The following is a 14,309-nucleotide window of genomic DNA, read 5'->3' as shown; positions in this document are numbered from 1 at the left end:
TTAACATTTTTTTAAACATGGGCACCCAAACGTATATTAAGATACCTAATTCCAATCAGAACAATACTGAAATCCTAATGAATTGGCTATCCAAATAGAAACTACTTAAAATTGGCTTTAAAGCACTTGATTACTTTCCCTCCTTTTATATGACCTCACGGATTTCCTACCGTAATCCAGCATGTACACTTTGTTCCTCTACTGTCAACCTACTCACTGAATGTGTTTCATTTATCTCACCGCCACCTCCTTGCCCACATCCTTACTCTGGCCTAGAACTCCCTTACCCTTCATATCTGGTAGACCACCACTTTACCCACCTCGAAAACCTTATTAAAATCACATATCCTCCAAAAAGACTTCCCCAACTGAACCCTCATTTTCCCACTCTCTTTTCCTTCTGCATCATTCTTGCACATGTATTTGTACCCTTTAAGCACTTGATATTCACTCCACCCTCAGCACCCCTGCAAATATGTTCATATTTGTAATTTATTTTGTTGGCCTCCCCCTCTGGGCTGTAAACTCCTTAATGATAATAATAATGATAATTATCATTATTATGGAACTTGTTAAGCACTTACTCTGTGCCAAGCACTGTTCTAAACACTGGGGTAGCTATAAGGTAATCAGGTTAGATCCAGTCCCTGTCCCACTTGGGGTTCACAGTCTGAATCCCCATTTTACAAGATGAGATACCTGAGGCCCAGAGAAGTGAAGTGACTTGTTCAAAGTCACACAACAGACAAATGGTGGAGCTGGGATTAGGACCTGTGACCCAGAAGAAACTTAATGAAAACAATTGATGATTACTGAAATAATCAAAAAATAATGTTTATTGAGCACTTACTATGTGCAGAGCACTGTAGTAAGCACCTGGGAGAGTACAACACAACAGAGTTGGTAGGTAAGTTCCCTAATCACAGGAAAGCAGCATGGCATAGTGGATATAGCACGGGCTTGGAAGTCAGAAGGTCATGGGTTCTAATCCCGGCCCTGCCACTTGTCTGCTGCGTGACCTTGGGCAAGTCATTTCCCTTCCCTGGGCCTTGGCTACCTCATTTGTAAATTGGGGATTGAGCCTTTGAGCCCCATATATGACAGGGACTGTGTTCAACTCAATTTGCTTGTATCCACCCAACATTTAGTCCAATGCCCGGCACACAGTAATCACTTAACACATACCACAACTATTATTATTATTAGCCTGATGGCTTCAGGTTTTCTGCTGGATCTTTCCACCTCACAGAGCACCCTGCTGTTTCTTTGGTCTGAAGCCTTCACCACTGATTGCACGGGCCAGGAGGCTGAAGTGGGACTAGAACCCAGAACTCCTGTTTGTCAAAATGGTTCCCTTTCCGCTGGCCCAAAAGCAGGACTGATGGTGTACTAATTCTGCTCATATTACAACTTCCAATAACAATCCGTCCAAGTACGGTTCACTTTGCAGTTAAGATCACTAATGAAAGTGTGAGATTAACTTTATCTAGGATATGATTTTTAATGCTTTGACCAATAATATGAGACCCATCCTAAAAATCCATTCTTTCATGCCTGAATTTATATATAGGCAGAGATTCTTTCTGAATGGATAAAAGATGGTTATGCTAATTTGTAGAGTGATTTATTGTATAAAGAAGTAGGAAGCAATTTTTTCCTATCTGAACATCCGAGGCCTCTTTAGATTTTTGTGTTTTCTATGGCATGAATTGTGCAATGAAGAGCTCCAGATTCATGTACAAGAGCAAAATGTTCTGGACTTTTCTGAGACACAGCTAAGAACTGAAAATAAATTCTCATTGTAATTTTCCAACATCTAGTTTACTATAGTTGTGCTTTGAGAGTACTATTAGAAAATGGAAAAATTAGGTAAGTTATGAGGAATCACAGAGCTGTATCATATTCCATTTTAATGTAATTATTTTTTCAAGGTCTGTTTAGAATGTGGGGAAGATTACTGTGTGAGCTGCTTTGCCAAAATTCATCAGAAGGGGGCATTAAAGTTCCATAGAACAACTCTTTTGCAGGTACACTTTTTAAAAAAATCTTTTATACACATATATATATATATATATATATATATATATATATAAAGCTTTTTTATTCAACGTCTCAGTATAAACAATTTCAACTATATGTTTAATTATATGGAAACCAGGATGTTTCACATTAATTTATGTCAATAACCTTTATTACTATTGTCTATTTTTGAGAGCATTTCACCAGAAATATAGTTATGTTGTTCTTTGGTTCCCTAAGAAAATTATTAAAGTGTTCCAGAATACTTATATAGGTCAGCTGATTTACTTTGGAGACTTAACACACACAAAATTGCTTATGTTGCAGACCTGTATGTGTTACAGGTGAATGTTTACTTATTTTTAAATGTAAGATTTCCAGTATCCTGTCATTACTATTTACATTTTTTTCTAGTTTATTTCATTATTAATCAATTTCCAAACCTCTACATTTTCTGTCCACCTATTTTCTCCTCTGCCCTTTCCTTCTCCTTTCTCTTTACCATGACCCCTGCCCACACCTCCCAGGAGGTTGTTTTCCTTTCATTACCATGTGATCAGATGTCAGGATAAGGCTAAATCCCTTTCCATTAAACTTAAGACCTTAAGAACCAATGGCATCGTATGCTCGGGGCCAAGCAAAAATATAGAATATAAATAGTCTCTGCCTTGTTAATTCAGTGACAGATTGGCTCATTCCATGCTAGGACACATTAATCAGGTGAAATCCTCCAAGATGGAAGGAAAGGTTTATTTCTGCTCCTGGTCAACTGTCTTCATGGTTTAAATGCCGAGGTGATGATGATTGTATTAGTTAGGTGCTTACTATGTGCCCAGCACAATTCTAAGCCATGGTGTAGATATAAGGTAATCAGGTTGTCCCATGTGGGGCTCACAGTCTTAATCCCCAATTTCCAGAAGCGGTAACTGAGGCACAGAGCAGTGAAGTGACTTGCCCAAGGTCACACAGCAGACAAGTGGCAGAGTCAGGATTAGAACCCATGACCTCTGACTCCCAAGCCTGTGTTCTGTGGCATCCCAGACCCTTCAGAGCTCTCTGGGGATTTTACCATAAGGGTTATATTGTACACTCCCAAGCACTTAGTACAGTGCTCTACACATAGTAAACTCATATTAAAGCTGATAGATGATGAGGGATGCCGGGCTGGCATAGATTGCATCGTTATAACTGCAGATGTCAAAGGGGATGTAGTGCCTTGTTGGGTGGAAAAAGAACACTTCCTATTAAAGCATTGTATTATGCCCTGTTAAATGAGGGGGGCTGGACACTTTTGTAACCCAAACAAGTGCTTCTTATGCCAGTGAAACCCCCTCCTTCCCCAACCCCCACCTTCCAGCATGTACCCCCATAGTCCATCTCCAGTTGCTCTGATTCACTTGAAGATGGCTCGTGGGTGTATATTAGCACAGGAAAGCTGAGGGCAGGAGCAAGAGAGGGAAAAAAAGATCTAGAGCATCCTGAAATTGGAAACCAGGATATTGAGAGGCTCAGGACCCAGGTCCATCAAGGCACCAGAGAATAAGCAATTTCTCTGGTCACTGGGGTGAGAGTCTGATTATGAAGCAGACGGGGGCAGAAGCACAGGATGAATGATGATGTTTGTGGTATTTTTTGAGTACTTACTATGTGTCAAACTGCATTAAATGCTGGAGTGGATACATTATTCAATAGTATTTATTGAGTGTTTACTATGTGCAGAGCATTGTACTAAGCGCTTGGAATGTACAAATTGGTAACAGATAGAGACAGTCCCTTCGGGCTTACAGTCTAATTGGGGGAGAGAGACATGATAATCAGGTCCCACATGGGCCTCATGGTCTAATTAGGAGGAAGAAGAAATAATGAATCCCTATTTACAGATGAGGAACCTGAGGCACAGAGAATTCAAGTGATTTGCTTAAGGTCACACAGCAGTCAAGTGGCAGAGGTTGGATTTGAACTCAGGTTCTCTAATTCCCAGACCCATGCTCTTTCCACTAGAGCAATGCAACTTCCATAATTGAATTTCCTAAATCCCTATGATTATTCCGATGATGGCTATATCATGCATATATGATAAATACATAAGCGTTATCACACGTCTTTATCAGTAAAAGTAGGAGACTTTAAAATTGAAGAACTAGAAGTCTCTATTATTTTAGTGCAATTCAAGAACACATTTAAAATAGTTTAATATAGCACTGTTAGTATTAAGCCTTCACACACCAAAGAAAAAATAATGTTTCATATTTTTGTTTTTCTCTAGTATTGAAAGTTTTATTTTATAGAATTAATCCATGTAGAATTTGACCAGTAAAAAACGTGCGTGGGTTTTAAAACACCTTCATATTTATGTGAACAGCTTTGTATCATGACACGATTTTTCCATACATTTTATAATAGTCATAGCTTTTCTATTTTGAAGAAACACATCTTGCAGCATGGCTCAGTGGAAAGAGCCCGACCCTAGTTGTCAGAGGTCATGGGTTCTAATCCCAGCTCTGCCACCTGTCAGCTGTGTGACTTTGGGTAAGTCATTTCACTTTGTGTCTCAATTACTTCATCTGTAAAATGGGGATTAAGACTGTGACCCCCATGTGGGACAACCTGATTACCTTGTATCTACCCCAGGGCTTAGAACAGTGCTCGGCACATAGTAAGTGCTTAACAAATACCAACATTATTGTTATTATTATTATTCATCCTTTGAATTTTCTCTGAATGGAATGCAAACCTGGATATTTGGATTGGATTTTTTATGCCATCAATTTTATAATATCCAACTGTGGGTTGTCAAACCTTTTTTTTTTCCCTTAGGCACATTAGAGCCATCACTAAAAGCAGCTAATTCTTTCCTTGGGTTATAGAAATAGGACTTATTAGTTAATTACGCATTGTTGATGTTCAAAGCACTGCACTCAGTGATGGGAAGAATACCTGGACATAGAGGCAGTCAGTGGAGACTGGCCTACAATGGGCTCACAGTCCTGACTTGCTCCCTTTATTCATCCCCGCTCCCAGCCACATAGCACTTAGCTACACATTTGCGATTTCAATTAATCATATTAATGTCTGTCTCCCGCTGTAAACTGTAAGCTCACCGTGGACAGGGAATGTGACTGTTATATTGTTATGCTGTACTCTCTCAAGAGTTTAGTAGTCTGTCCTGCTCACAGTAAGTGCTCAGCAAATACGATTGACTGACTCAAGGAACTCATTTGAAATCCCTCCAAAGATGGCTGAGAAAATAAAATAAACTCCATCTTGAATCGGTCAGCTTTGCCTTGGCTCAAACACTGTGGTTAGAGAAAGATTCATGGGAGAAGTTGAAACTCTAGACCTAATAATGATTCTCCCAACTCCTTCCACCTTCTTTTCTCCTTTATTCTTCCTTTTAACATGGATAATCAAGAACTGACCAAAGCTGTGTGGATAATTCCATGTGGGCAGACTTCAGATAGTAATTCATTTGCCCCTGTGGTCAACACTGTATTTTAGGTGCTGAATAAATCTCCGTTCCTCCAGAAAGCATTTCTTGATTAATTTTTTGCCATCACAAATCCTGTCAACCCATCGCTCATTTATGTATATATCTATTTATGCATATGCAGTCATTCTTAGCACATAGGCACTCATTTATCTGCCTGTTTAACCTCTATTTATCTTTTGAAAATTTTACTGTTGTGAGCTGTACCTTTGGTTTTCCTCCAGCTGCCACTCACTGCAAATAAGTTCCACCTGCCTCCCCCTTTAGATTGCAAACTCCTTGATCAGTAAAATGGAGTCTTTTTTGAGTTTAGAAGGAATAAAGACTTCAGGAAGTAGCATCTGTAAATAGACCAGAATATCCTTTGAAATACTGGAATAGAGATCTGATGTGCTGACACAATTGTTAATAATCCTTAAGGGTTCTCATGGAATAAATGAGTCTATGGGAAATGAGATTTAAAAATGCACTGGGGGCCTTTGGAAAATGTTAAGAAAGCAGCTAGGGTGCAAAAAAGGAAAAATGCTTTAGGGAATTACACTTGGGAAAAATAGTGCTGAGCTGAGAGCAATAAACTTGGAAAAATATGCCAGGTAAAGGCAAAAATTAGAAAAGGAGATTTCAGCAAATGCATTATTTGCTTTTGCTGCTCAGTTAGTTTACGAGCTAGAAGCTGAAGAATATATTTTCCTGCATAGTTGAATTTTTTTAAGGGACCTTGTGATTCAGATTATTTTCTTCCCTACCTCTTGAAGCTGGAAAATGGAGAGAGAGAGATCACCCTTGAAGAAAATTGAATTTGGAAAACAATGTGGAGTTTAGCCAGTAGCTCTTCTTGCTTAAAGGCTCATTTTCCAGCAGAGGAGATCTATCAATGCACTTCTGAAAATAGTTTTGTTAACTTTGGGTTTTGTATGATACTAAAAATTTGAGTTTGGAAGCCCTGTGACATCATCAGAGAGCATATTGCTTCTTGGACTAAACTGAATCTTCTAATCCCTGAACCTTATTTCTTGAAAGGTGTCATCTATCCAGAAAAGCTAAAAAATCCCAAAGTTCTTTGCTTTGATTCATGGTGGATTGTCACAGTGATAAATTCTTGCAGGGTGTAATTCAAAAGATAATATCATTCTATGGATAAAGTACAGGTGAGAATTTAGGACAGTTTCTGAGTGAAAATAGCATTTTGAAGAATGTTGGGTGCTGTGGAAATGTTGATAGTAAATCACTTTCGGTCTTCATCATATTGCGAGACCCATAATGTGTTCTCAAGACTGTTTCAGTTAGATTTTGAAAGAATTTCAGCATGTGGACAATCACATGGGTAATCTATGTTTTTTATCATATTTAAGCACTTTGTGTCAAACACTGGTCTAAACACTGGGGTAGATACAAGTTAATTAGGTTGGACATAATCCCTGCCTTACATATAGCTCACAGTCTAAGTAGGAAGGAGAACGGGAGAACTGAGGCACAGAGAAGTTAATAGACTTGCCCAAATATACAAAGCAAACAATTGGCAAACCTGGGATTAGAATCCAGGTCCTCTTACTCCCAGATCCTGCTCTTTCCACTAGGCCATGCTGATTCTACTTTGGTGTGGCAGAAAAAAGGTATATTTTTTTCAAAAGCAAACTGGTGTAAAATGGGGGCTAGAATAATAATAATGCTGATATTTGTTAAGCACTTACTTTGTGCCAAGCACAGTTCTAAGCACCGGGGATAATAATAATAACATTGGTATTTGTTAAGCGCTTACTATGTCAGAGCACTGTTCTAAGCGCTGGGGTAGATACAGGGTAATCAGGTTGTCCCACGTGGGGCTCACAGTCTTCATCCTCATTTTACAGATGGGGTAACTGAGGCACTGAGAAGTGAAATGACTTGCCCACAGTCACACAGCTGACAAGTGGTGGAGCCAGGATTAGAATCCACGGCCTCTGACTCCCAAGCCTGTGCTTTTTCCACTAAGCCACATTGCTTCTCTGTAGAAGCAGTGTTGCCTAGTGGAAAGAGCATAGGCCTGGGAGTCAGAGGACCTGGGTTCTACTTCTTGCTCCACCACTTGTCTGCTCTGTGACCTTGAGCAAATCAGTGAACTTCTCTGAGTCTCAGATACCACATTTGTTAAATGGAATTAACACAGTCCTAGGTGTGCCTGGGACTGTGACCAGCCTGATTATCTTATATCTACCCCAGTGCCTGGCACATAGTACATGCCTAATAAATACCATTAAAAAAAGAGCCCAAACAAAAAAATTAGAACACAGGTCTCTTGTCTATCAGATTCATGCTCTTTCCTTTAGGTCATTAAGCTATAAGCTTGTTTTGGACAAGGAATGTGACTATCAACTCTGTTGTGCTCCCCCAAGTGCTTAGTATAGTGCTCTGGACATTGTAACGCCCCCCAATGAATATAAATAATAATAATGTTGGTATTTGTTAAGCGCTTACTATGTGCAGAGCACTGTTCTAAGTGCTGGGCTAGATACAGGATAATCAGATTGTCCCATGTGAGGCTCACAGTCTTAATCCCCATTTTACAGATAAGGGAACTGAGGCATAGAGAAGTTAAGTAACTTGCCCACAGTCACACAGCTGACAAGAGGCAGAGCCGGGATAAATGAATGATTGATTGGTCACACGGTTTTAGTAAGAGTAAAGGTACCCGCCTTATGGTCTTACAGGTAGGTTTATTATTAGTGCAGCAAGTTTGACACTCATTTCAGTGGAAAAACTGGGAAATCCCAGCTCTACCACATACCGCCTGTGTGACCTTGCGCATTCCATTTACTTCTTTGTGCATCAGTTACCTCAGCTGTAAAATGGGGATTAAGTTCAGACATTGAACTCTACTTGGGGCATGGACTGTATCCAAACTGATTAGCTTGTATCTATCCCAGCGGTTTTTATAATGCTTGACACACAAAAAGGGCTTTACAAATAGCATTAGAAAAACACCCTCAGCCTGTTTCAGCACAGGGTATTCCCTTCACCTAGTCCACTCAAAATGAAGTGCTTTGCTGGATGTGAAGAAGCAGCATGGCCTAGTGGACATAGTATTAACCTGGAAGTCACAAGACTTTGGTTCTAAAACTGATTCCGCCACTTGCCTGGTGTCTTACTTGACTGTTCCGTGTCTCAGTTTCTTAAGCTGTAAAATGCGGATTTAGAGTCTCTTCTACCTCCCCATTAGACTGTCACCCCTGAGAGGCAGGGCTTGTCTCTGATCTGATTGTAGTTTCTCTATCCCATGGTTTCACTGGTTTCTTTGAGTAAACACCGTGGTTTCATTGAGTAAACACTTAACAAGCATAATTATTCTTATCATTACTATTATCAGAGAAGAAATTACCTCAGTCGACAAAATCACTGCCACCAAGGCCAGAGAAAAATATGGAAGAAGGAGCTTTGTGATAGCCAGAGAAAGTTGATGATCTGCTTGCAGGAGCTCAGAAAACATAATTGGGCTGGTGTTAGCCACTGCCCTAAATTTGCCAACAGTTTTAAACAAGGTGTTGGTTGGAGGTCTGAAGAGATTTTTAGGCATCAGGGGGAAGTAGGAAAGCTGGTTGCAGGGAGGAATTTAGATTTGCTGCTCTGAGACTGCAATAGAAAGACTTTTGCCATTAGAACCAACGCAGGGATAAATGCACGGTCTAACACATTCATAGAAAATCCAACAATCAATCATATTTATTGAACACTTATCAAGCACTTTATTAAGTACTTGGGAGAGTACAACATAACACAACAGACAAATTCCCTTCCCACAATGAGCTAACAGTCTAGAGGGGCTTCAAATACCACCCCTAAGCAGATTCTTCCCAAATCCATGTCTCCAGCCCTGATCTCCCTCCCTCACTGCAGTCTCGTATTTCCTCTGGCCTTCAAGACATCTCGACTTGGATGTCCTGCTGTCACCTCAAACTTAACATGTCCAAAAAAGAACTCCTTACCTTCCAACACAAATCCTGTCATCCCCATGACTTTCCCATCATGGTAGAAAGCACCACCATCCTTCAAATCTCACAAGCCTATAACCTTGACCTTGTCTTTGTCGCCTCTCTCTCATTCGACCCACATATTCAATTCAAGTCCTGTCGGTTCAACCTTCAACATCTTCAATAAAATCTGTCATTTCCTCGCCCTCCAAACTGCTACCATGTAAATCCAAAAACTTACCCTATCCTGCCTTATTTACTGTATCAGCCTTCTTGCTGACCTTCCTCCCTCCTGTTTCTCCACATTCCAGACCATACTTCACTCTGCTGCCCAGATCATTTTTTTACAAAAACGTTCAGGCCACAAAAACGTTTAGGCCATGTTTCCCCAGTCCTCAAGAACTGCCAGTGGTTGCCCATCCACCTCCTTATCAGAGAGAAATTAATTCATATATGCATTCATTTGCATTTATTGAGTGCTTACTGTGTGCAGATTACTGTACTAAGCCCTTGGAAAGTACAAAAGCACTTGGAAAGTACAAATTGGCTCCTCTAATGACAATCTAGTCACTCTATCTCGATCTTGTGTGTCTCATTGCCCACCTCCTGCCCACTTCCTGCCTCTGCCCTGTAACATGCTCCCATTTCATATTCAAAAGACAATTACTCTCCCCACCTTCAAAGCCTTATTGAAGGCACTTCTCGTGAAAGAAGCCTTCCCTGACAAGGCCCTCCTCCCCTAATCTCCCACCCACTGCGGCACCACTCTTACTTGCTCCTTCATTCAATCTTCCTCCCATCCCACAGCACCGCCTCTGCCACTTGTCAGCTGTGTGACTTTGGGCAGATCACTTAACTTCTCTGGTCCTCAATTACCTCATCTGTAACATGGGGATTAAGACTGTGAACCCGACATGGGAAAACCTGATTACACTGAATCTACCCCAGTGCTTGGCACATAGTGCTTAACCAATACCACAATTATTATTATTATATATCTATGTGTATATATATATCTGAAATTTATCTCCCCTTCTAGACTGTGAGTATGTTTTGGGGAGGAATGAGTCAGTGTCTTGTTGAACTCTCCCAAGTGCTTAGTACAGTGCTTTGCACACAATAAGTGCTCAATTAAGTGCTAACAAATGCTATCATTATTAATAAATGTTTGAATGAATAAGGGGCCTTCCCCAACTAAGACTTCATTTCCTCTTTTCCCACTCCCTTCTGTCACCCTGCCCCACAGCCCTTTTTACATAGCCATCATCCATTTATATCAGTCTGCATATTGATATAAAATCACCACAATAAATAGAGGGTAGTTGAAGCCCCTCTAGACTGTTAGCTCATTGTGGGAAGGGACTGTGTCTGTTGTGTTATTATGTTGTAATTGTATCAATAAATACGATTGATTGAGGCAGAAGACATAAGACACCCAAGAAACCTATAACTGGCTGTCCAATTTAAGTATGAAAGAGAACTTTGATATTATGTTGCCTCAGTCAAAATGTAGTCAGTTTTTTTTCTTGACTCTCCCTACTCTATGTGTGAGTGAGGTCCCACTGTATGCTTCTGTTACTCTTTTGACTTTTATTATTTGAGGACTAATTAAGATAATTTTATTGGCTTTCTGGCCAGTAGAAATAACACTTCCCAAATGTGTGTATGGTTTTATGTGGTTATAAAATGGTTTTAAAGGTAAATTTAAATAATATGGTCAAATTCCTCAAAATAAGGTACATTCCTCAAAATGCCCCAGTAGTTTGTCCATTCCTCACTGCATCATGCTGATCCCGTGATTATTGGCTTCATGGCACTGAGTCAGGTCCCTTGCTAGTATCTATTTATATTTTTTACTGGCATTTGTTAAGTCTTTACTATGTGCCAGGCACTATTCTAAGCACTGAGGTAGGTACCAGATAATAAGGTTGGACACAATCCACATCCCACAGTCTTAATCACCACTTTACAGTTGAGGTGACTGAGGCAAAGAAAAGTTAAGTGACTTGCCCAAGGATACCCAGCAGGCAAGAGGCAGAGAGGGGATTAGAACCCAAATCCTTCTGACTTCCAGGCAGTGCTCTATCCATTAAGCAAACTGCTTCTATTGCATTATTTAGTCTTATTCCTCTCTGTTTACACCCCAATTTTCATGAACATGTTCTTTGTTCTCATCTCTGTGGTAGCCAACTTCTTGCTCACACTTTCCCTTCTGCATAGAATGCCCTCCTAGACTGTGAGCCCATTGTTAGGTAGGGATTGTCTCTATTTGTGGCCAAATTGTACTTTCTAAGCACTTAGTTCAGTACTCTGCACACAGTAAGTGCTCAATAAATATGATGGAATGAATTGAAGCTCTTGTAAAATCAAAGCTCCTCCTTGAGGCCTTCACCACTTGATTTCAAACCTCTCCCCCTCCGATAACTCGTCTTTAAACTCTGTTTCTGCCTGCAACTTGTAATTTATTTTAGGGTCTGACTCCCCAGCTACATCTCTAAAATCCACACTTTCCTCTCCATCCAAAGTGCTACAACATTAATCCAATCACCCTCCTTGTTGACTTCCCAGCTTCCCCACTTCAGTCCATACTTTGCTAAACTGCCCGGATCATTTTTCTACAAAAATGTTCAAGACACGATTCATCACTCCTCAAGAAACTCAAGTGGCTGCCCATCCACCTCTGCATTAAAAACAAAACAAACCAAACCCCCACCATTGATTTTAAAACAGTCCATCACCTTGCCCCTTCCTACCTCGTCTCTCTATTCTCCTACTACAACCCAGCCCACACACTTTGCTCCTCTAATGCCAACCTACTCACTGTACCTCGATCTCATCCATCTCACTGCTGACCCCTCACCCATATCCTGCCTCTGGTTTGGAACACCCTCCCTCCTCAAATGTGAGAGACAATTAAACTCACCATCTTCAAAGCCTTATTGAAGACACATCTCCTCCAAGAGGCCTTCCTTGACTAAACCCTCCTTTCCTCTTCTCCCACTCCCTTATGCTTTGCCCTGACTTTCTCCATTTATTAACCCTCCTTCCAGCCCCACAGCACTTAGATACATAACTGTAATTTATTTATGTATATTAATGTCTGTCTCCCTCTCTAGACTGTAAGCTCACTTTGGGCAGGGAATGTGTCTGTTTATTGTTATATTGTACTCTCCCAAGTCCTTAGTATAGTGGTCTGTGCACAGTGATGGCTCAATAAATATGGTTGAAAGAATAAATGAATATACTGCTTATCCCTAGAGGGCAGGTATTTTGTCTATCAATTGTATGGTACTTTAAATGTTTAGGGCAATGCCCTGTTCAGAGTAAGCATCCCATAAATACTATTTCTGATTACTCTTTTGTAGGGAAAGAAAAATTTACAATTTTCATGCACATCAGTTCAAATACCAGGGCTTGAATTCTGTAGTTCAAAACTTACATTAATTACATCTGCAAGATCTTGAGGTTGTGGGAAAAGTGTATATAGTTATGAAAAGAGCAGATAATTCTTCTTTAATTTCTTCCTTAAATGTACCTGATAAGTAGGTCTAACTTTTTTGTTTGTTCTTTTCCTTACTTCTCTGCTGATTAACTTTAGTTCTTTCTCTTTGTCCCCCTCAAGGGAACCATGTAGGCTTTAATTCAAGATTTGCTAAACCAGTAATGCTTTACAACTCTTGAAAAGAGTGTAGTATTCATTGTTTGCTGAGATCTGAGAAAAATATCTCAAAGCAAGAAATTATGGTGTTGAATCACTATCAGATTTGCAGTGTACAGGTATAGGTAGGAGAAAGAAAAATTATGATATTCATTTCATTTTCATTTACTTTTAAATTAGAGACCACATAAATGAGTATAGTTCTTTAAAGTACTCATTGTGGTGAAAATTTCAGGCAGATACTGAAAGTTCAGAAACCAAGAGTAATGTGTATTCTTAGAACTTATTTTTCATTAATTCATAGATAACTTATGAATTTAGTCAGAAACAATTCAGTGTTCCCTGCCTTGGTCTAAAATCAGACTGTTTTGAATCGATAGAGCACGGCTGGGAGTCAGAAGGTCATGGGTTCTAATCCTGGTTATGCCACTTGTCTGCTGTATGGCCTTGGGCAAATCACTTCATTTCTCTCTGCCCCAGTTGTTTCATCTGTAAAATGAAGATTAAGTCTGTGAGTCCTTTGTGGGACAAGGGCTGTGTCCTGTGTCATTTGCTTGAATCCACACCAGTGCTTAATACAGTGTCTGGCACATAGTAAATGCTTAACAAATGCCATAATTATTATTATTATTATTTACAAAAGGTCATAACTGGAAAAATCTCCATAGCATATCTTATTTAATTTAGTTAAATAGATGAAAATAAGAAAAATGATAGATGAATCCATAAACCTAGATCTGGACCTTGAAGGTATGATTCTTAAATGTTTTCTTTCAGGAATGTTTTCGTGCCTAACATAATTATTCCACCCCACTTTATCTTTCTTATGTCAAAAAACAAAGAATTTGCTGGAAAGGTTTTCTCCCATTTGGCACCATAGCAAATTTACTAGGCTGTAAATGATGAATGATGTTTCAGGGTAGGACCCAGAAAATGAAGGACGCCTGCTATAATGTGTCTTGTATCTAACCAAGTGCTTAGCACAGCCTTCTTTTAGCAATAGTGATAATTGTGGTATTTAATAAGTGCATATTATGTGTCAAACCCTCTTCTAAGATCTGCTGTGGATAGAGGTTAATCAGGCAAGAAACAGTGCCTGTCACACTTGGAGGTTGCAGTCTAGGTAGGAAGGATTACAGGTATTAGAATCCCCATTTTATAGAGGAGGGAACTGAAGCAGAGAATTTAAATGACTTGCGCA

The 14,309-nt window shown here is 39.8% G+C and overlaps 1 protein-coding gene across 3 annotated transcripts in view; it reads left to right on the top strand.

Annotated features, from left to right (window-relative positions):
* ZBBX (zinc finger B-box domain containing) overlaps positions 1–14,309 on the top strand; it is a 106,150-nt gene that overhangs the window by 35,391 nt on the left and 56,450 nt on the right. For all 3 annotated transcript variants that reach the window (XM_039913274.1, XM_029067858.2, XM_039913275.1), the window contains one exon: positions 1,932–2,027. In XM_039913274.1, the coding sequence (XP_039769208.1) occupies positions 1,932–2,027 (96 nt within the window). The remainder of the gene's footprint in view (positions 1–1,931; positions 2,028–14,309) is intronic.

This window comes from Ornithorhynchus anatinus, chromosome 1 (assembly GCF_004115215.2).
Source record: "Ornithorhynchus anatinus isolate Pmale09 chromosome 1, mOrnAna1.pri.v4, whole genome shotgun sequence".
Taxonomy (NCBI): Eukaryota; Metazoa; Chordata; class Mammalia; order Monotremata; family Ornithorhynchidae; genus Ornithorhynchus; species Ornithorhynchus anatinus.
This window is presented reverse-complemented; position numbering and strand designations above follow the sequence as displayed.